This window comes from Carcharhinus amblyrhynchos, chromosome 24, assembly GCF_965287045.1.
Source record: "Carcharhinus amblyrhynchos chromosome 24, sCarAmb.v2.hapA, whole genome shotgun sequence".
In the NCBI taxonomy this organism is placed as follows: domain Eukaryota; kingdom Metazoa; phylum Chordata; class Chondrichthyes; order Carcharhiniformes; family Carcharhinidae; genus Carcharhinus; species Carcharhinus amblyrhynchos.
Window position 1 is genome coordinate 5,942,570 of NC_137347.1, and position 20,135 is coordinate 5,962,704.

At 41.5% G+C, this 20,135-nt stretch overlaps 1 protein-coding gene and 1 long non-coding RNA gene across 2 annotated transcripts in view; one reads left to right on the forward strand and one right to left on the reverse strand.

The window, feature by feature from the left end:
- Window positions 1-9: 9 nt before the first annotated feature.
- LOC145357917 (uncharacterized) lies at window positions 10-2,897 on the forward strand. Its single transcript, XR_013889390.1, has 2 exons — window positions 10-253; window positions 1,992-2,897. It is a non-coding gene; the product is annotated as an uncharacterized LOC145357917 (long non-coding RNA).
- Window positions 2,898-6,606: 3,709 nt separating this feature from the next.
- Window positions 6,607-20,135, reverse strand: part of oscp1b (organic solute carrier partner 1b) — a 53,072-nt gene continuing 39,543 nt past the window's right edge. Inside the window, exons 8-10 of the mRNA XM_080211184.1 lie at window positions 13,199-13,338; window positions 12,308-12,371; window positions 6,607-11,965 (exon numbers count right to left, since the gene is read on the reverse strand). Of these exons, the coding sequence (XP_080067310.1) occupies window positions 11,849-11,965; window positions 12,308-12,371; window positions 13,199-13,338 (321 nt within the window). The 3' untranslated portion in view covers window positions 6,607-11,848. The remainder of the gene's footprint in view (window positions 11,966-12,307; window positions 12,372-13,198; window positions 13,339-20,135) is intronic.

Genomic DNA, 20,135 nt, shown 5'->3' on the forward strand with positions numbered 1-20,135 from the left:
TGATGTTCGCACCCGGAAGTGTGTCTGTACGTGGCTGCGGCTGGAGGCAGCTGCCGCTGTCAGTGTGGGGGAATTCTGGATATAACCCTCACCTCAACCTGCCTCAGGGTGATCACTGATGGGTGGAGAATCTCTAACATAAAAGCAAAATATGCGGATATTGGAATCTGAAACTGCTGGAAAAATCTCAGCAGGTCTGAAGAGAAACAGCCATCATTTCGAGTCAGGATAACCCGTCGTCGCAACTGAGCAGGTGGGGGAAGAGAGATACTGATTGCTGTCAAACCTGCTGAGATTTTCCAGCGTTTTTCCATTTCTTTGCTGCCTCTGGGACACTCCTTACTGCTTCAATATGACATTAAGACAGCACAGTGATTGGCACTGCTGCCTCAGTGCCAGAGACCCAGGTCCAATTCCAGCCTCATAGTACCAGGGTCAACGTCTCTGTGCAGTCTGCACATTTTCCCCATGTCTTCATGGGTTTCCTCCAGCTACTTCAGTTCCCTCGCATGGTCTGAAAGATGTGCTGGTTGGTTGCTTCGTTCATGATAAATCCACTCTCAGCGAACCTAAACAAGGACTGGAGTGTGGCAACTGCGGGGTTTTCATTGTAACTTAATTGTAGTGTTAATGTAAGCCTACTTGTGACACTAATAAATAAAACTTACTTTCTGCTCCTTGGCTTAATGCTAAACTAAGGGATTTTGTTTGACCATTGGCCCACATCCAGCAGAAAATGGATTAAGACTGCAAAGTTTATTAAGCAAAACCATAGAACCACAGAGAAAACAATCTGTACTCAATTCAAATGGCAGAGGCACAGAGGGAGGAGCTGATGGACTATTATTATTGATAGATTATTAATACAGAAACTCAGCTAATGTTCTGGGGACCCGAGTTCAAATCCCACCACAACAAATGGTGGCATTTGAATTCAATTAAAAAAATCTGGAATTAAGAATCTGATGTCCATGAAACCATTTTGGATTGTCAGAAAACCCCATCTGGTTCACTAATGTCCTTTAGGGAAGGAAATCTGACTTCCTTACCTTGTCTGGCCTGTATGTGACTCCAGAACCACAGCAATGTGGTTGACTCTCAAATGCTCTCCAAAGACATCTGGAGATTAGCAATAAATGCTGGCTAGCCAGCAACATCCATGTCCCACGAATGAGAGACTTCAAACCCACTGCTCGTGCTGTTGGTTAATACCTGTAGAAAAATCCAGCGCATGCTCATATTTCCTTCCTGCTTTGTTTTTTGGCATTTAACATTGAAAATTATTAAGTTATTATTGATTAAGTAAGTGGGCAAAGATCTGGCACATGGAATATTAATGTGGGAAAAAGGGAAATTGTCCATGTTGGTAAGAAGAATGAAAAATAAGCTTATTATCTAAATGCCAAAAGATTGCAGAGCTGTGAGATTCAGACAGATTGAAGTATCCTGCTGCATAAACTATAAAAGGTTAGTCTAGAGATACAATAAGTAATTAGGGAAACTAAGAATGTTAAGATTTATTGCGAGGGAAATTAGATGCAAAGTAGGGAGGTTATACTTCAGTTATACAGGGCATAGAGAAAACCATAACTGGAGTGCCATGTATTCTTATACTAAAGGAAGAATGCAAATCTATTGGAAGCAGTTCAGGGAAGTTTTATTGGAGAATTCTTAGAGGGTCATATGTCACTGGAACTCTTCCTCAAAATGTGGTGGGAGCAGAATCTTTCACTAATTTGAAGGCAGAGGTAGGTAGATAACCATTCATGGGGGTGAAAGGTTATTGAGGGTCAGCAGGAATGTGGAGTTGAGGTTACAAGCACATCAACCTGACCTTATTGAATGGTGGGGCAGGCTCAAGGGGCCGAGTGGCCCCTTGATCTTAATGACAATAACCTTATATTTCCATATTATTTCCATCACAGTCATTACATTCCCTACCTTAGCTCACCTACTGCTGAAATCCTCATCTGTTCTTTTGTTTTTTCCAGACTCATTCTCCAGGACCTCATCCTCTGAAAGGTCACTCAGTATGCCAAGAGATTCTTGCGTATTACTCTCTGGAAACAGCCAATTCGGATCCCGCAGATCTTCGTGCGAATTGTTGTCGTGTCACACCGCCTTCTGTACCTGCATCCTTTGACCTTACTCCATGAAGAACTGAAAGGTTCATAACTTCATTCTCTTCCCAGGGTCTAGTGCATGGATACTCCCTGAGAAAGATTCTTTGTGATAGAAAGGAACTTACTGCTGATGGAATAAACTCCCTCAGCTTCTAAAAGTTGCACTTCTGCTGCTTCTAAATAAAGGATTGGAGATTGTTGCAAGGAAAACAAAATCACAAATGTGCCAGCAGGTTAGAAACCAGCAGTGCTTCAAAAGATATTTCACAAGTTCGTTTTTGTCCACACCCTAACTATGACAGTAACACTACATTCTGAACCCTCTCCTTCTCTATGAATTTTTTTTTTGTCAGTATAGTGCACAAGAAATAATACTTTTCACTGTATACCAATACATGTGACAATAAATCAAATCAAAAGCATGCGAAACCCAATAAGATTAGCAGATTGTAAAGAGACAAAAAAAAACACATTCTGTATGTCTGAATGGTACCATCTTCTACCCCAAAGTATTCCCAATGCTAATATTAAACTGAGGGGACAGAGAGCCAAATATGCAGAGAGCATCTTCAAAGGGAAACAACATATAATTGGCAATTCTTTTGTGGAAGCAGAGAGGAGTATCCATCTAGCAGCCTGAGGGGCAGAATCCAGCTAGCAGCCTGTAAGCCAGTGCTGGTTTGCAGTACCTTTCGTGGAGGCAGTTAAAACCCATATCTTCACTGAGATGTTCCCCAGAATAACCACTCAATTAAATACAGGTAGTAACTATTACTTATAGATCTATTGGATTGGATGTTATTTGTTAAGAGGGAAGTCCTGAAAGGGTTCAGACCTTTGGCTCTGAAGGGAAATTCCTACTTAAACTGTGCTGGAATCGGAAACAAAAACAGAAAATGCTGGAAAATCTTAGAAGAGCTGATGGCATCTGCGGAGAGAGAATAGAGCCAACATTTTGACTGGTTGTCAGAGCTAAAGACAAAGAAAATAGGACGAGTTTCATAGTAAATATGGATTGGGGGGGGGGGGGCGGGGTGGCGGGAGTAGGGGATGTAATTGATCAAGATGCCATAGACAAAAGGACAAAGGAAATGTAAATGGTGGTCATAAAGGCTGAAAATGAAGCTAATAGCGTCCATTAAGAGCTCAGAATGTGTAAATGGCAGAGCAAAGGTGCAGGATAAACCTGAGGAATGCAGCAGATGGCCTTGGGTGAGGTGGGGGGGGGGGGGGGGGGGGGGTGGTAGCAGGGTTGTGTAAATAAGATGGAAAGTGAGATTTAGGAGTGGATAAATGAAACAGTAAAAGAAACTAAAATTTAAAATAAGAAGAATGTGATGTCATAAAAATGGATTAAAAAGATACAAAGAAATGAATTGAAACAAAATAAATGGAAATGGGGTGAAGCTGGAGGGGAGAGTTCATTGTTGAACTCAACGTTCAGTCTGGAACGGTGTAAAGTGCTTAATCGGAAAATGAGGTGCCGTTCCTCCAGTTTGTGTTGGGCTTCACTTGAATATTGCAAAAGGCTAAGAATGGACGCATGGACAGGAGAGCAGGGTGGTGTGTTGAAATGGCAAGTGACAGGAAGGCCTGGGTCCTGCTCGCAGACAGATCGAAGGTGATCTGCAAAACGGTCATCCAGTCTGCGTTTGGTCTCTCCGATGTAGAGTTGACTGCATTAGAATGCAATAGAACAGACTAAGGAGATGCACGTGAAGTGCTGCTTCAGCTAGAGAGTGTGTTTGGGCCCTGGGATGGTGAGCAGGAATGAGGAAAAGGGACAGCATTTGCACCTACTGTGATTGAACGGGCAGGTGCCATGGGTGGTGGGATAGGTGTTGGGTGTGATGGAGGAGTAGAGTAGGGTGTCTTAGAAGGAACAGTCCCTGCAGAATGCTGACAGAGGAGGTGAAGGGACGATGTGTTTGGTGATGGCATCATGTTGGAGTTGGCAGAAATGGCAGATGATGATCCTTTGAATGCAGATCTTGGGGAATAAAGTGAGGTTTTGGGAAGGAGAGAGGGGAGGGGGTGAGAACAGAGGCATGGAAGATCAGTCAGATACAGTTGAGAGCTCTGTCAATCACAATGGGTGGAAAACCATAGATTAGGGTGGAAGGAAGACATATAAGCAGTGTCATTATGGAAAGTGGCATTGGGACAGATGCGGAAGTGGCGAAGGAATTAAGAGGATGGGATGGAATCCTGACAGAATGTGGGCATTATTGCAAGCTGGACAAGAAAATTCATGGAGCTATTAAAAAGTCAAATGCTCTCCAAATGTGCCTGGTGTAGAGGTCAGAAAATCCCCACCACCCATTGCCTTTTTCACTGAAAGTTGAACTTTTAATGGTCTCAGCCATTAACTTCAATGGTTCCCACTGTCCAAGGATGAAGGAGCTAAGTTATTCACACCTGCATGGATGCTGCAATGAGTTTCTGTTTACCCCTTGTGGAAACACCAGTTGAATTTCAAATGTCTTCACGGATCTGGGGATAGGTTGATCTGCAATCCACATGGAGCTTGCTGGGAGTTTGATCATGTTGCAGTGGGAAAGGTCAGGTGATATTTGGCAGCCATCTTGGGCCTATATAAAAAGGAAGATTAGCATTTCTACAAAATCTATAATATCACAGCTGCTTGTCTGTGACAACTGTGAAAACTTAGACATGGAAGTGGTGAGGTAAAGCTGGGTATCAGTATACTTACAAACAGTGCCACTGAGGGGCAGCATTTAGCTGGGAATCAGAAACATGAAATACTCTTGACAATCTCTTCATAAATTTAATAATATTTTGCATCATTCCACAGTAACTAAAGAAATAATCAAATACTTTCAATCCTCTGTAGCACGGGTCAGCAACCTTGTAGAAATGACATGCTGAGACTTCATTTATTCACACACCAGTAACATATAAAGGTCTCTCTTTATAATTACACCCCAACCTCACATTCAATCCTCCCCCAACCTCCCACACATTGCCCTCCACAGCCCCCCATCCCGTCTCCAACCTCCACCTCCCCCCACGCCCCCCTCCCCTGCACGTGCACACACATACACACAAAATCTAATTGATTCTAAAGTAGTAGAGATTACACTTACCACTTTTCAATACAGAGCTTTCTCCTGATGGTTGCCGTGCTGTAACTGACCTTTGACCAGCTTTGGCTTTCTGGCATCATACTATTGCCCAAAGGTCGGAAGCAGCAGCGCAGCAACTCAATGAAATTGACAGACTGGCTTTAAAAAAGATAGTAAATCACTGGCTCTGACTGCTGAGATTGGACAATCATCTTGTGCCACTGAATATCATCTTACACTTGCCATAACTTGCTAACCCTCTCCTCCATAGTTTCAATAAAACAATGGTTAACATTTTAAACATGCATACTGCATAGAACTTGACTTTCAATAGATAACAAAATACACATATTGAGTACACTCAGTCCCATTTTGTGAGCTCCTCTCCATTGTTTCTCCATCCTTGGAGAGCAGGGAACAATGGTTCACTTCTATTCGTGGCTCAAATAGATTTTCAACCAAAGCACTTTCTTCAGCCTTTGCTGATCTTCCCATAAAGGACTTTCTGCTGCTGTTCAAAGTGGTTTATTAAATTTCAGGTGTCCTGAACAATTCATTTGCATGCATTATATCAAGCAAAAAAAACCCCCTGGAAATTCAACTTTACTGCTCCCAACATTTTTACAAGATGTTATTTTGGGGATATGGGCACTGCCAAAACAATATTTATTGAGTATTCTTTACTGCCCTGACAACTGACTTTTAACTTTTTACATAACATGCAATTGCAGTCACGTGTATGCCAGACTAGGTATGGTTGTTCTGCTCGCTGAAGGTTATTTGTAAACCAACTGTTTGTTTTATAAAAAACAACATTTTGGAGCTTTCATTATTATTTTTGTTTGCCTAATTAAGTTCCATAATTTGCTGCAGTTCAACTCACAACCTTTAGATTGCTGGTCCACTCCTATAACCACTAGGTTACTATATCTATTAAAATTAATGAACATGGATGAACACAAAATGAACTTCAAATGCTTGGCCAAATGTTCTATAATGATTGAGCAATGGGCTGGGAGAAATGGAACAGTTTGCATTTATTATCAACCTTGCATTCTGGGCACAGAAAACATCAACCTGTCCGATGACGATTTGAGGGGAATTCATCCTAGCCACCTCTCACTGTACAGCAGATGAGGATGGAGGGAATGGATTAAGAAAATTATTTCTCAAGCTCATCTCAATGAAGGAGGGTATCAAGATTCTTGATAATACTCACTCTGTACAATGTTGTCCATCAGGAGCACTGGCTGGGAAAGGGTTTCATGGAGTGGATGGAATTTAGGGAAACTAAATTGTCATAAGTAGATGTAACCCACTGAATGATTCAAAATCATTCTACATTTAATTTAGCTCCCTCTGACTTGTCAGAGTCAGAATACTTTCAATGCAATACATCAGATGATATCTTCAGCGTTTACTGTATTTGGCTTAACTAACAAGATTTAAAAATAGTTATAGGAACATTATAACTGTATCCTCTAATCATTGTTGCAAAGACATATTGAAAATGTTTCATCTTATACTCATTAGGTCAATTCCAAGAATACCCAGTTTCAAACAATCACGACAATTTATACTACATGACAAAATTTAAATAATAGTTTTTCTATTCCTAACAATGTAGACAAGCTCACATTCCTCACATTATAACCCATCTGCCAACTTTTTGTACCCTCACTTAAACTGTCTATATACTTCTGCTGACTCTTTCTATCCTCCTCACAACTTACTTTTCTACCTATCTTTGTATCTGCACCAAATTTGGCTACATTAAATTCAGTCCCTTCATCCAAGACATTAATATCGATTGGTTAGCACTGCTGCCTCACAGCACCAGGGACCTGGGTTCCATTCCCGCTTGGGTCGTTGTCTGTGTGCAGTTTGCACATTCTCCCCATGTTTGCATGGGTTTGCCCCGAGTGCTCTGACAGTCTGAAAGACATGTTGGTTAGGTGCATTGACCTGATCAGGCACCGGAGTGTGGCAACTCGAGGAATTTCACAGTTACTTCATTTCAGTAAAAATGTAAGCCTACTTGTGACCAATAAATAAAGTTTAAAAAAAAATAGCTGAGGCCCCAGCACTAATCCCTGTGACAGTCTACTGGTCACAGTTGCCAATCTGAAAAGGACCCATTTATCCCAACTCTCTAATTGCGGTTAGCTGATCAATCCTCTATCCATGCTAACATGTTACCCCAACACCACAAGTTCCTATCTTATGTAGCAACGTTTCATGTGGCAACTTATCAAATGCCTTTTGGAATTTAATTCTATGGGTTCCCCATTATCCACTCTTCTTGTTAGTTCTTCACAGAGCTCTAATAAATTAGTCAAACACCTTTTTCCTTTCACTTACTATATTAACTCTGCCTGATTGTATTACGATTTCTAAATGTCCAATTATTACCTCCTTAATAATGGATTCTGGCAATTTCCCAATAAGAAGTCTCACAGCACCATGTTAAAGTCCAACTTCCCAATGACAGATGTTAGTGTAACTGGCCTAGTTTCCTGCTTTTCGTCGCCCTCATTTCTTGAAAAGTCGTGATTTTCCAACCCTCTAGGATCTTTCCAGAATCTTGGAAATTTTGGAAGATCTACAATCCATCCACTATCTCTGCGATCACCATTTTTAAGGCCCTATGATGCAATCCCATTTAGTCCCATTAGTTTTCTCATTACTTTTTCCTCTAGTGATTGTCTTGAAGTTCCTCCCTTCCTGGTCTTTCCCTTCTTGATTTTGAACCAATCTTGGGATTTTTTTTGTGTCTTCTACAGTGGAAGACTGATGCCTGTTCAACTCTTCTGTCATTTCCTGGTTTCCCATTAATTCCCCAGTCTCATAACTTAAGGGACCAACACTCTCATTTCAGTTATCCTTTTTCTTTCTCCATTTGTAGAAACTCTTACTGCCTGTTTTTATATTTTTAACTAGCTTTCTTTCATATTCTAATTTCGCCCTCTTTTTTGGTTTTTCCTTGTGCATTTCTAAAATTTGACCAATCTTACCACTAATCTTCACAGTTTTGTGTATGTTTTCTTTCAGTTTAGTACCATTCTTAACTTTCTTAACCATAGATAAGTACATCCTTCACATAGTCTTTCCTAATGGGTTATAACCTTGTTGAGAGTTGTGACATACCTTCTTAAATGCCTGCCACTGCTTCTCCACCGTCGTAGTTTTTAACTAGTTTGGCAGTCCACTTTAGCCAACTCTGTCGTCATTCCCTTGTAATTTAAGCTTAAGATACTGGTCTTTGATCCACATTTCTCACACTGAAACTAATTGCAAAATTCTGTTATGTTTTGATCATGCCAGAGGATCCTTTACTGTGAGGTAATTAAGTATTCCTGTCTTGGTACACATCGCTAAGTTTAAAAATAACAAAGTAATGGTCTAAGAAATTGTCCCAAATACACTTTATGAACTCTTCTACCAATTCGATTTATCTAATCATAGAATCCCTACAGTGTAGAAAGAGGACATTCAGCCCTTTGAGTCTGCACTGACCATAATCGCAACCAGGCCCTATCCCCATAACCCATGCATTTACCTTAGCTAGACCCCCTTGCCACGTTGGCCTCAGGACCCCCCCCATTGGCCTCAGGACAACCTTCCCCTCCATTGCCCTCAGGACACATCCTCCCTCCATTGGCTTCAGGACACCCTCCCCCAATGGCTCAGGTCCCACCTATTGGCCTCAGGATCCCTCTCTTACTGGTGCAGTTGCTTGGTGTGCAGGAGTTTGGTGTTGGATGACCCCGGGGCCTGAAGCTGGGCCTCTGCAGCTGCCCTGACCTCAGGTTGGGCCTCGGACACTCTGGAGGCTCATCCCAGCTACCCGAGAAACCCCCAAAAATAATGAAAATTAAGATCTCCTACAAGTATTTCAGTACTTTTTTTTTCAAAACAAGGTCTTTTTTTTCCATGTATACATACTTAGTGTATTGTTTGCGGGGGGTAGTGGGGGCATAAACTACTCCCATCAGTGCCTTTGCTATTTCTCATCTCCACCCAAACCGATTCTACATCATCTTTGAAACCAAGATCATTTCTCACTACGGCACTGATCTCATTGTTTAATGACAGAGCTACCCCACCACCTTTTCCTTTCTTCCTGCCCTTCTGAAATGCCAAATATTCTTGAATATTCAGACCCCTGACTTTGTAACCACATTTCTCTAATTGCCATCGTATTTATTCATATTTGTGCGATCAGTTCATCCATCATTGTGTAATGAATGCTGTGTGCATTTAGATACCAAACCTTTAATGCTGTCTTTCTTTAAAACGATTTTTCACACTCTGCAGCACCCCGAATTACGTTTGCGCTGTCTCTTCCTATCATTTCTCACATCGCTACCCTGCTCTTTTTCCTGTTTAACTTATGAAATATACTTTCACACAATTCCCTCGCTATGGCCCAGTTATGCCATTCTCAGGCCACTTGACAAAAGCAAGGGAGGAAAAAGTGCTAATGGAGAGTGAATATTAAAAAAGTAATACTGAAATGATTAAGACATTAAAATAAATTATTTCAGCAAGCGAAGTAAATACAAGGTTAATCAGAGCCAGTCGAAAATCCAAGGTAGAAAATCAGAATTGTATGAGATGAAAATATCTTATCTGAATTTTAAAATAAGTCTAACAAACTGAGAATAAAGTGTAATTATTAGTGTCACAAATAGGCTTACATTATTAACACTGCAATGAAGTTGCTGTGAAAATCCCCTAGTCACCACACTCCAGTGCCTGTTTGGGTACACTGAAGGAGAATTTAGCATGGCCAATGCACCTAACCAGCACATCTTTTGGACTGTGGGAGGAAACCGGAGCGCTTGGAGGAAACCCACATGGACATGGACATGGACAGAATGTGCAGACTCAGCACAGACAGTGACCCAAGCTGGGAATCGAATCCGGATCTTTGACACTGTGAGGTGGCAGTGATATAAACAGGAATAGGAATGTAAGAACTAGGAGCAGAAGTAGGCAAATTCAGTTCTCGAGTCTGCTCCACCATTCAATCAGATCCTGGCTGATCTCTTTCCTAGTCTCAAATCCACTGCACCCCCCTTCCCAATATTCCTCTTTTTATTAGAAATCTCCCTCTTAAAACCATTCATCGATTCACACTCCACTGCTCTATGACACAGCAAGTTCCACAAATTCACCCTATCCGCCTGTAGTTCCATCTCATCTCAGTTTTAAATCTGCCACTTCACAACCTATACCTGTGATCTCTTGTTCAAGATTGCACCATAAGGGGAAACATTTGGTCTACATTTACTTTATCAAACACTTTTAAAATTTTATATACCTCGATCAAAGTCTCTCTCATCCTTCTAATCTCCAGTGAGTAGAAGCTCAAATTGTTTAAGCTCTCCTCATACATCAATCCCTTTATCCCGAGAATCAGATATGCTAAATACAAATTAATGCTGACACTCAATTTGGTTATAATATTTTAATAAAGTTGTTTAGAGTTATTATATAACATTTAATGGCAATTAATAGTTGACCTTTTAGAAATTCTAGGTGCAGAAATCAAAATCCTGGCACCAGCTCTGCCTTTAACATTAAAAGTAGAAACAAGATTTGTGGCTGTTTGATTAGATAAATTGTACAAATCTGAACTGTACAAGATTGGCAGATTTTCATACAACTGCTGACAAGGATTTGTAAGGTGGCCCAGTGACCCCACTATCACGTACTTTGACCTCAGGTGTCTCACACACACACACACAAGCAGGGTTTCATAGCATGACTCAGTGACCCTACTGTCATTGACTATAGCATATTGTGACCCAAGTATAACCCACACTGACTGTTTCAATGACATGAAATGCTTATCAATAGTACCATAGTGCTACAATTCAGAAAGAGGCCATTCGGCCCATTGAGTCTGCACCGACTTGCTGAAAGAGTATCCCAGTCAGGCCCTCCCCTCTTCCCTATCCCTGTAACCCTGCACATTTACCTCTAACCTATATATCTTTGGATATGAGAGGGCAATTTAGCATGGCCAATCAACCTAACCTGCACATCTTTGGACCATGGAAAATACCTGGAGCACCCGGAGGAAACCCACACAGACACTGGGAGAACATGCAAACTCCAAACAATCACCCAAGGCTGGAATCAAACCCAGATCCTGGTGCTGTGAGGCAACATATGTATCACTTTTACCTTTTGCTGCCCCCACTCTTTGGTGATTAATAGGCCAGAATCTGTTTTACCTGGTGCGATTTGATTTTCATAGATGCATATTCAAAAAAGACACTTGCATCCCGTACAAATCTGCCTCCTGTTCGTAGATATGGAGAAATTCACAGCTGAGCCAAAGCCTCTGTCTCCTTCATTGCCCATTACATTCCAAACCACAATCCAGGTTTTGACAATCATTAAGTGTTGGTGAATATAATCACATTCTGACTGGTTTAATATGTACTATGGATAGTGAATTTAACTGGATGAAACAGTGCCAAGGTGCACAAAATTGTACAGAACGTGAATTCAGCACTTGGTACAGGAACTGTAACTTGTTTGGGGAAGTAAAAGCTAGTGACTCAGCCACACATATTGTGCCAATATACGTCATGGGGAAGAGACTTCACTGTTGACTGGCAGAGTTCACAAGTCATCCATCATGGCCAGAAGGTCATCCCCTTTACTGCGGCTGTGCCTGGGCTGCTCCTGGATGCGGAACTCTCCCATTATTCTAGCCAACTCTTCATGCTGCTGCTGGTCCTGCAGAGACAGAGAGAGAGAGAATACATATCAGACCTTCTCAGCCAGTTAGAGGAGCATGACAATTGGCTGCACTGTCGCTATAGGTAATAAAGCAGCTGAGCTCTCCTCTACTGCTGTCCAGTGACCGTCTCTGATGAGAGTGTGCATGGGCACGAGACAGGATTGGGCTTGTATGTAACACCCTTTCCAACATCTGCATCTCTGAAGTGGCCCATGTGCCCATTCAGCTGAAGTAACAAAAGGCTGCTGGTATTAAAATCTTTGTTGATTCATGGAGTACATTGATTAAAGAGCAAGGTGCAGTTGTTGCAAACAGTGATCCAATGACATTCTACTCACCTTGGAGACCTCTATTTCGATCACTTCATCCAAAAGATCTGGAGGCCTTATGGCCGCTGCATGACTAGAAGGCAAAAATAGGCCAAAATATAACTTACTGTGGCTGTGAAGAACCTGCTTCATTCTTTAGAATACATCAGACTGCAATAAATAACACTTTCTTACTCACATAATATGGTATGGACCAAGCTTGTGTTTCCACTGTATCTGGTTAATTTTGTTGTGTGATGGAAATGTTCACTGGCAATGCTTTATGGTGATACTACATTACCGCTGCCTCCACTGGACTAAGATCTAAAGGCCTGGTTTAGATCGAGACCATGATCTAGCATAATGGCAAACGCCTCAGATTTCCCTCTCTCTCAAAGATACATTGCCCCTGTGGTCTTCCTGCAGGATGTAACAGCAACACAATTCCTGTGTGTGGAGGATTAAATCATTCCAAATTTATTATTTCCTGCCTTGGTTTTGGGTTAACTGACACTATGCATAATTTCCCAGCTGAGAATAAAACAGTAATACCACTCCGGGCCTCTGCAATAAGGGTGCCACTAGAACATGCAAGGCACTCGTCCAAGTTGACTCCCGCTCGTAACAGGGATACGTCAGAGGCATTGTGAGATGTGAAAAAAATCATTTTTATAGAATCTTATAGCAAGGAGTCAATTCTGCACTTCCATACCTGTGAATGTGTGCACAGGGGGGTGTGTGAGCATGTGGGAGAAAGTATATGAACATGGATGTGTGTGTGAGATCATGTATGGATGTGGGTATATGCATGTGAAAGGGGTGCAACTGAATGCACATGGGGTGTCTGTGGGAAGGGATATGTGGATGTAAATGCATGTTTTGTTCCTGCGAAAGACACACAACTAAATAAAGTCAACTTACTCTTCCTCCTCATCTGTGCCAAACAGATTCAGCCGAAACCCTGGCTCAGTACCCACAGGCTTCTTGCTCTCCACACCTCCCATTAACTGTGCCAGCAAATTCAGCTCCTCTTTAGCCAGAGGGTTGGGAGCTGCATTCTCCTGGAACAAAGAACAGGAAACAATGACATTTTAAAAAAAAAACAAACAAGAGGATGATAGATTATAGGAAGGAATCTGACACACTGAGTAAACTGTCGTGACAGCATCAATATCTCAGTGTCAAGCCAAACACGATGCTAAATGGACTGATTTGATTCCGCAGCAGACGCACCATCTGGCACTCATTGGTAACATGATTGTAAATGGCAACATAGTGAATGCATTCCAAAAACTGGCAAAAAGAGAAAACAACAAATCTTTCAGTGCCTTTTTCTGACCTCAAGGCTATCAAAGCACTTCATGGCCAATGCAGTACTTTTGAAGTGTGGTGAATGTAGGTTAAAAACCAAGAAATATGCTTAAAATAAAAGATATGTTTAGTTATCTTAAAACAAAAAGAATAATAAACAAAATACTGCATATGCTGGAATCTGAAACAACAGAGGACACTAGAAAAGCTCAGCAGGTCTGTCAGCAAATATCAGGAGAGCAACAGAATAAACAGGGTGAAAATTTTGAGCACACAGACTCTGTGTTTATTCCGTTTCTCTCCTGACAGATGCTGCCAGAACTGTTGTGTTTTTCCAGTGTCCTTCGTTCTCGTTAAAGCAAAAGAATAAGCTAGTGCTTTTAACTTCTTTTTTCCCTCCGGTTAAGGGTTCATTCTCTAGAAATAAAACTACTGGAATGAATGATCAATGTCCTGAGGGGGTGACCATTTGACCAGAAAATGAACCAGACCATCTGTATAAATACTACCAAAATAGACCACTACAACAGCAAGTCAGAGGCTCAAGATTCTGCAGAGAGTAATTTACCTGCTGATTTTAGAAAGCCTGTCCATAAGCTACAAGTCAGGAGGGTGAAGGAATACTCTACACTTGCCTGAATGTGTGCAACTCCCAACAACACTCAAGAAACTGGACACCATCCAAGGAAAAACAGCCCATTTGATTGGTGCCTGATCCATCAGCTTAAATATTCACTCCCTACACAGTACAACATCTACAAGATGCATAGCAGCAACTCATCAAGAATCCTTCACAGCATCTTCCAAATTCTCACTCTCTACCATCTAGAAGAACAAGAGCAGCAGATGCATGGGAACATTGCCACCAGAAGGTACATACCAACCAGCCTTGGAACTATATCACTGTTCCCAAATCCTGGAACTCCCTCCCTAACAGCACTGTCAGTCTTCCTATACCACTTGCACCGCAGCAGTTCAAGAAGACAATTCACCACTGCCTTTTCAAGGGATGGCTATATATGCTCATTTAGCCAGTGATGCCCATGCCCCAAAAGAGAATAAAGAGGTGATAACAGCTGTGGCAAGTCCAATAAAGGGGCTTTGGTCAGATGAAGGCTGTGCAATTATGGTAGAACAATTGGGCAGATAATTAAAACAAATAACCATATTACGAAACTAATGTTAGGCTCTTCATTTAGCCTTATCTCATTAAGACGCTTGTTGTAATGCAAAAGTCAATTAGTGTGTAGAAGTAGAGTATGAGTTATGTTAGTAAACAACACTATGTTCAACAGTTTGATAAGAAATAACAGCTTGTTACCAGTCCTTATGAAGATCTTTGGACAGAGATAAATGGTGAGAGGACAGATATGAATCAATGAAGCTTCTGTTAATTAGTTTGGCAGCTGAAGATGGAATGAACCTGGGGAGGTGCAATAAAGTGAATTTTTATAGAGCAATCCGTTTTGTCAATACTTCATCCATGTCTAGATCTGAAAAAAGGTATTAAGAAAAGATTTTGAGAGACCTGTAAAATCATGATGTTTTGAAACAATGCCTTTAAGTTTAAGTAAATGGAAGGATGTCATCTAACCTGTTCTGGAGTCTGCCTGACACAAAGTCTGAAAGGTTAAATTGTTAGAGAGCAAAAGATATCTTAGACTGTTTTATTAAGAAGGTGCAAGGTATTTACACGGAGACAATGGCAGTGGTTTCCAAGTTAACAATGAGTAGACCCTGGATCTCCCAAAAGTTTGTCATATTGGGTTGTAAACAGTGGTTCTATTACCTATCCATGTGTTTCTAAGTTGAAAGTGAGTTGGGATCAAAGATAGCTAATTAGCGATTCTTCCTAGATATCTGACTCACGTTGTCAAGGGGATGGAAGCAGAGGAAGCCATGTTTGAGATCAGGTTACAGACCTCCCTCCAAATCAACAGGTATCAGAGACAATCAGCAGTACGTTTTGGGGCAATCTGCAATCATCCAGGAGGTGGAAAGCAGGAGATAGAGGCAATTTTACTAGCATGTCCGACCCGATTTTGGGGGTGGGCGAGGCTTGGAGAATGGCATTCTCCTTCCGCCTCAGGCGGACTTGCCGGTAAATTCCATTCAAACAGCCCTGGACCAGAAGTAGAGAAAGTGCTGACTGTATTGTTCACCAATCAGAATGCGTGTGAGAGCTCAGGTTCCGAGCTCAAAACCTGAATTCATAAGAATTTCGAAGAGGCCTGGAAGACTCCTCCAGCTTGGGTTGGAGGGAAAGAGTTTCCAGTCTAATCCTCATAGTAAAAGTCAGTTCTAGAATTAGAATTAACTGGCTGGCATTGTAAAAAGGAAGCAACCATCAAAAGCTGGGAGCAATTGTGGACAGTTGCTAAAAGAACTGTAGTTCTGTGGAGAGTGCAATATGTGTTAAGTATGAAAGGGAAATGTTTCTCTGTGATTTGAAGTCTAAGTTGCCTACGAGAAGAAGATTGCACCTAGTCAATAGTGCTTTTAGTTATTCATTACAATACAAGTTTGAAAAATTTGAAACTTGATGGCTGGAATTTTACCGCCCCACCCGCCACGGGGTAGGAGCGGATGAGGGGCAGACCATGGAAAGATCCATTGACCTCGGACAAGATTTTATGGTTTTGGGGCGAATGCGACCAGAAAATCTCATTCGATTCTTTTAGTTAGTAACTAAAAGTTCAAATCTGTAGATGTTTTCCTTGATGAAGTGAAGGTTGAAAGGATATTTGATGGGTGTTTTCAAAATCATGAAGGGTCTGGACACAGGGAGAATCTTCAAACTAGCGCAAAGATTGAGGACCAGGGAATGCTGTTGTAAGTGATTAGCAAAAGAAGAACTGGTGACTATGGAAAAACTTTCTTACATCAGAGTGGTTACAATCTGGAATGCTCTCCTCAGAGTAGTTGAGACACATTCAATTGTGGCTTTCAAAAAAAGAGAAATGGTCATTAACTACAAAGGAAATATTTGCAGGGCTATGGCGCAAAACACAGTAGCACTGGTTGAATTGTTCTTGCAGAGAGCTCACAGAGACCTAGGGGTTGAATGGTTTCTGCTGTAACCATTTTACGATTCTCCAACATGCCAATAATTTAGAATCAGCAGCACTCTTGCAAAAGAATACAGAATGTAATGTTCCATATAATGCTCGAGACAACATTCTGTAGTCTTTTGCAGGGGTTGATGCACAGGTCTGAAGTGTCAATGATGGTCATTAGGAATCACATTTTACTTCCTAAATTTTTACCAAACTGAGGTGGGTAGAGGAGAGCCGGTGGATGTGGTCTTTCTTGATTTTCAGAAGGCATTTGACAAGGTGCCTCACAAGAGGTTATTGCAGAAGGTAAGGGGGCATGGAGTTGGGGGTAGGGTGTTAGCATGGATAGAGGATTGGTTGTCAAATAGGAGGCAGAGAGTGGGGGTTAATGGGTGCTATTCGGATGGGCAGTTGGTGACTAGTGGAGTGCCCCAGGGGTCGGTGATGGGGCCTCAGCTATTTACCATTTATATAGATGATCTGGAGGAGGGAACCAAGTGTATGGTGTCGAAATTTGCTGATGACACCAAGATTGGTGGAACGGCAAATTGCGCGGAGGGTGTGGAGAGTCTGCAGAAGGATCTAGATAGGCTGGGCGAATGGGCCAGGAACTGGCAAATGGAATTTAATGTTGGCAAGTGTGAGGTGGTCCACTTTGGTAGGAATAATGGTAGGAAGGACTATTACTTACGTGGTGAAAAACTGCAGCAGGCGACGGTGCAGAGGGACCTCGGGGTCCTTGTGCATGAGTCGCAAAAACCCAGCCTGCAGGTGCAGCAGGTGGTCAGGAAGGCAAATGGGATGCTGGCCTTCATAGTGAGGGGGATTGAATATAAAAGAAGGGAGGTCTTGCTGCAGCTGTATAGGGCATTGGTGAGGCCGCAGTTGGAGTACTATGTGCAGTTTTGGTCGCCGCACTTACACAAGGATATTTTGGCCTTGGAGGGAGTGCAGAGGAGGTTTACTAGGCTCATACCGGAGTTGAGGGGGTTGAGCTATGAGGAGAGGCTGAATAAACTAGGCTTGTACTCGTTAGAGTTTAGAAGAATGAGGGGAGATCTCATTGAGACGTATAAGATGATGAATGGGATGGATAGGATAGAGGTGGAGAGACTCTTCCCGCTCAGAAAGGACAGTAGGACTAGGGGGCACAGCCTCAAGCTAAAGGGGGGGCGGTTTAGAACGGAGTTGAGGAGGAACTTCTTCACTCAAAGGGTGGTGAATCTCTGGAAGTCTCTGCCCGTTGAAGTGGTGGAGGCTGCCTCACTAAATATTTTTAAGACGCGGGTTGATGGGTTTTTGATAAGCGAGGCAATTAAGGGTTATGGGGAGAGGGTGGGAATGTGGAACTGAGCCACGACAGATCAGCCATGATCTTATTGAATGGCGTGGCAGGCTCGAAGGGCTAGATGGCCTACTCCTGCTCCTATTTCTTATGTTCTTATGTGAGTATTTAACACAAATTCCTCACTTCTCATCACACTAAGTGATCCAGGGCTGTGGAAGGAGGAAACAAAACCTAAGTTAAACAAGTTCTCTGCAGCTCACCCCACTCATGGGTGAGAGGAATAATGAGTCAGTGGCAAAGCATAACAATGAGATGTCGATTGAGGGAAAATCTTTTTCTGTTCTTTCCAATCAGGCAATGGTCAAACTTCTAAATTGCCTTCTCTGTTTTGTGATAGTTCTCTCACTCTGGAAGGTCCTACAATTAGTTCATTTTTTTTGCACTTTTGAATGCTTTACATGCAGAGGACTGGCTTTCATCAAGGTTGGGGTCTCAGAGAAAATTCAGAAAGTTCTGATGCAGCATACAAGATCATCTGAGATAGGATTGAATTCAAGAGACTTGACATATTGAAAAAAACAGGTCACAGGCATTGGAAAAATCTTGGTGAAGTAATAGGCCAAGATGGTAAAACAGTACTTATCAAACATGGGAATCAAACTGTTAAGGTTCATTGCTTACGATTAATACAATTAATTGTCAGGTTCTAAACAGCTGATAGGAGTAAATGAGGCACATTGTACCTCAAGTGATGAAAGTCCTGATGAATATAATACAGTAGATTAAGGAGCTAAATAGTGGTTAAAAGTGTGTTCATGACACACAGGACACAACCGTTAAATCCAAAAGCCAATTATCCTGGGTGGGTACTCGAGTGACATTCTAGATGTGACAATTATGGGCATTCAGGAAAAGTTACTGACATGGTTGTGTGTTCAGAGGATGGAAATGAGGTCCATGGGCTGGTAGAATGGAGCACAATTACTGATAGAGTGTCCAAAAGTGATTCTTGCATCAGAAAACAATCACAAAAAGAGCCTCCAGCAGGTGATCTTTAAGTAGTAACCTTGCCAGCCACAAAGGGAAGAGGCCATAGTTTGACTGTAACGCAATAAAATGAAGGCCACAAGACAGTTTTCTAACAGAACTGGAAGCACAAGTACTCATGACCATGAAGTTTTGATAGCTGCCAATAAACATGAGGATAAACTAACAAGAGGCAAAACAAATTGAATTAGATAGTTGAAGAGAGTTTGGAGTTTATTCTAAAGTACCAGATGAAAGGCAACCAGATTTGTCACATTGATTGGGAAAGTCCTTTCAGTTGGGACTTAATCTTAGTAGTTGGGGTTCTGAAGAGTGACTAGGTAATATAGATATTGGAGGAAAGTGATCTTGAAAATCTTTCGAACTCTTTTGGCTACTAGTCATGGGAGTGTAGATTAAAAGCTATGTTTCTGCAAGTTGAAACTTTTCAGAGAAAATCGTTTCTGAAACTGCCTAAAAATACAGATGCAGAAGTAAATTTAAGGAACTGTTCCACACACGTGTTAATGGCCTAAACCATCATTTCTAGGGTGTGCTATTGTTCATTCAGATCTGTTCTGAAAATAGACTGTGTTGAACAATGAGTACATCACACAATGGTTCATTGGTATCAAAAGAGAAAATATTCACACATCTTCAGAATGAAGTTATCAGTTGGGTGGTACCGTGGAATTTGAGAAACATGTAGATTTTACATCATAGAATTTAAAATTGGGTATGTTTTAAATGTATTGGTTTAGATTTAGATATTAAGCAGAGTAGGTCTGCAATAACTTTAAATCAACAATCCTATTTTAGATGTTACTCCCATCTCTGATAATCTTAGGATCATCAACATATCTAAAGGAACAGAGCAATTGCAAAGTTTAATTGGTCATGTCGAGTTGGTTGACTCAGGCCAGATCAGGTGCTAGTTTTGATGCATTGGCATTAAATATTACAACGAAGCACTCTAAAGTAGAGAATGATTTATGGGCAAATAACACATTTAAAAATAGTTAAATCTAGAGAAATACATACTTAAATTTGTGTAGTTAGTTGATCCAAAGAACATGAAATTAATTATTTTTAGCAATGCATCATGTATATTCCTTCTTGATAGCTATTCAGATGCAGCTGGCCCAGGTCATTAATCAATGTCACAGAGGGTCAATGT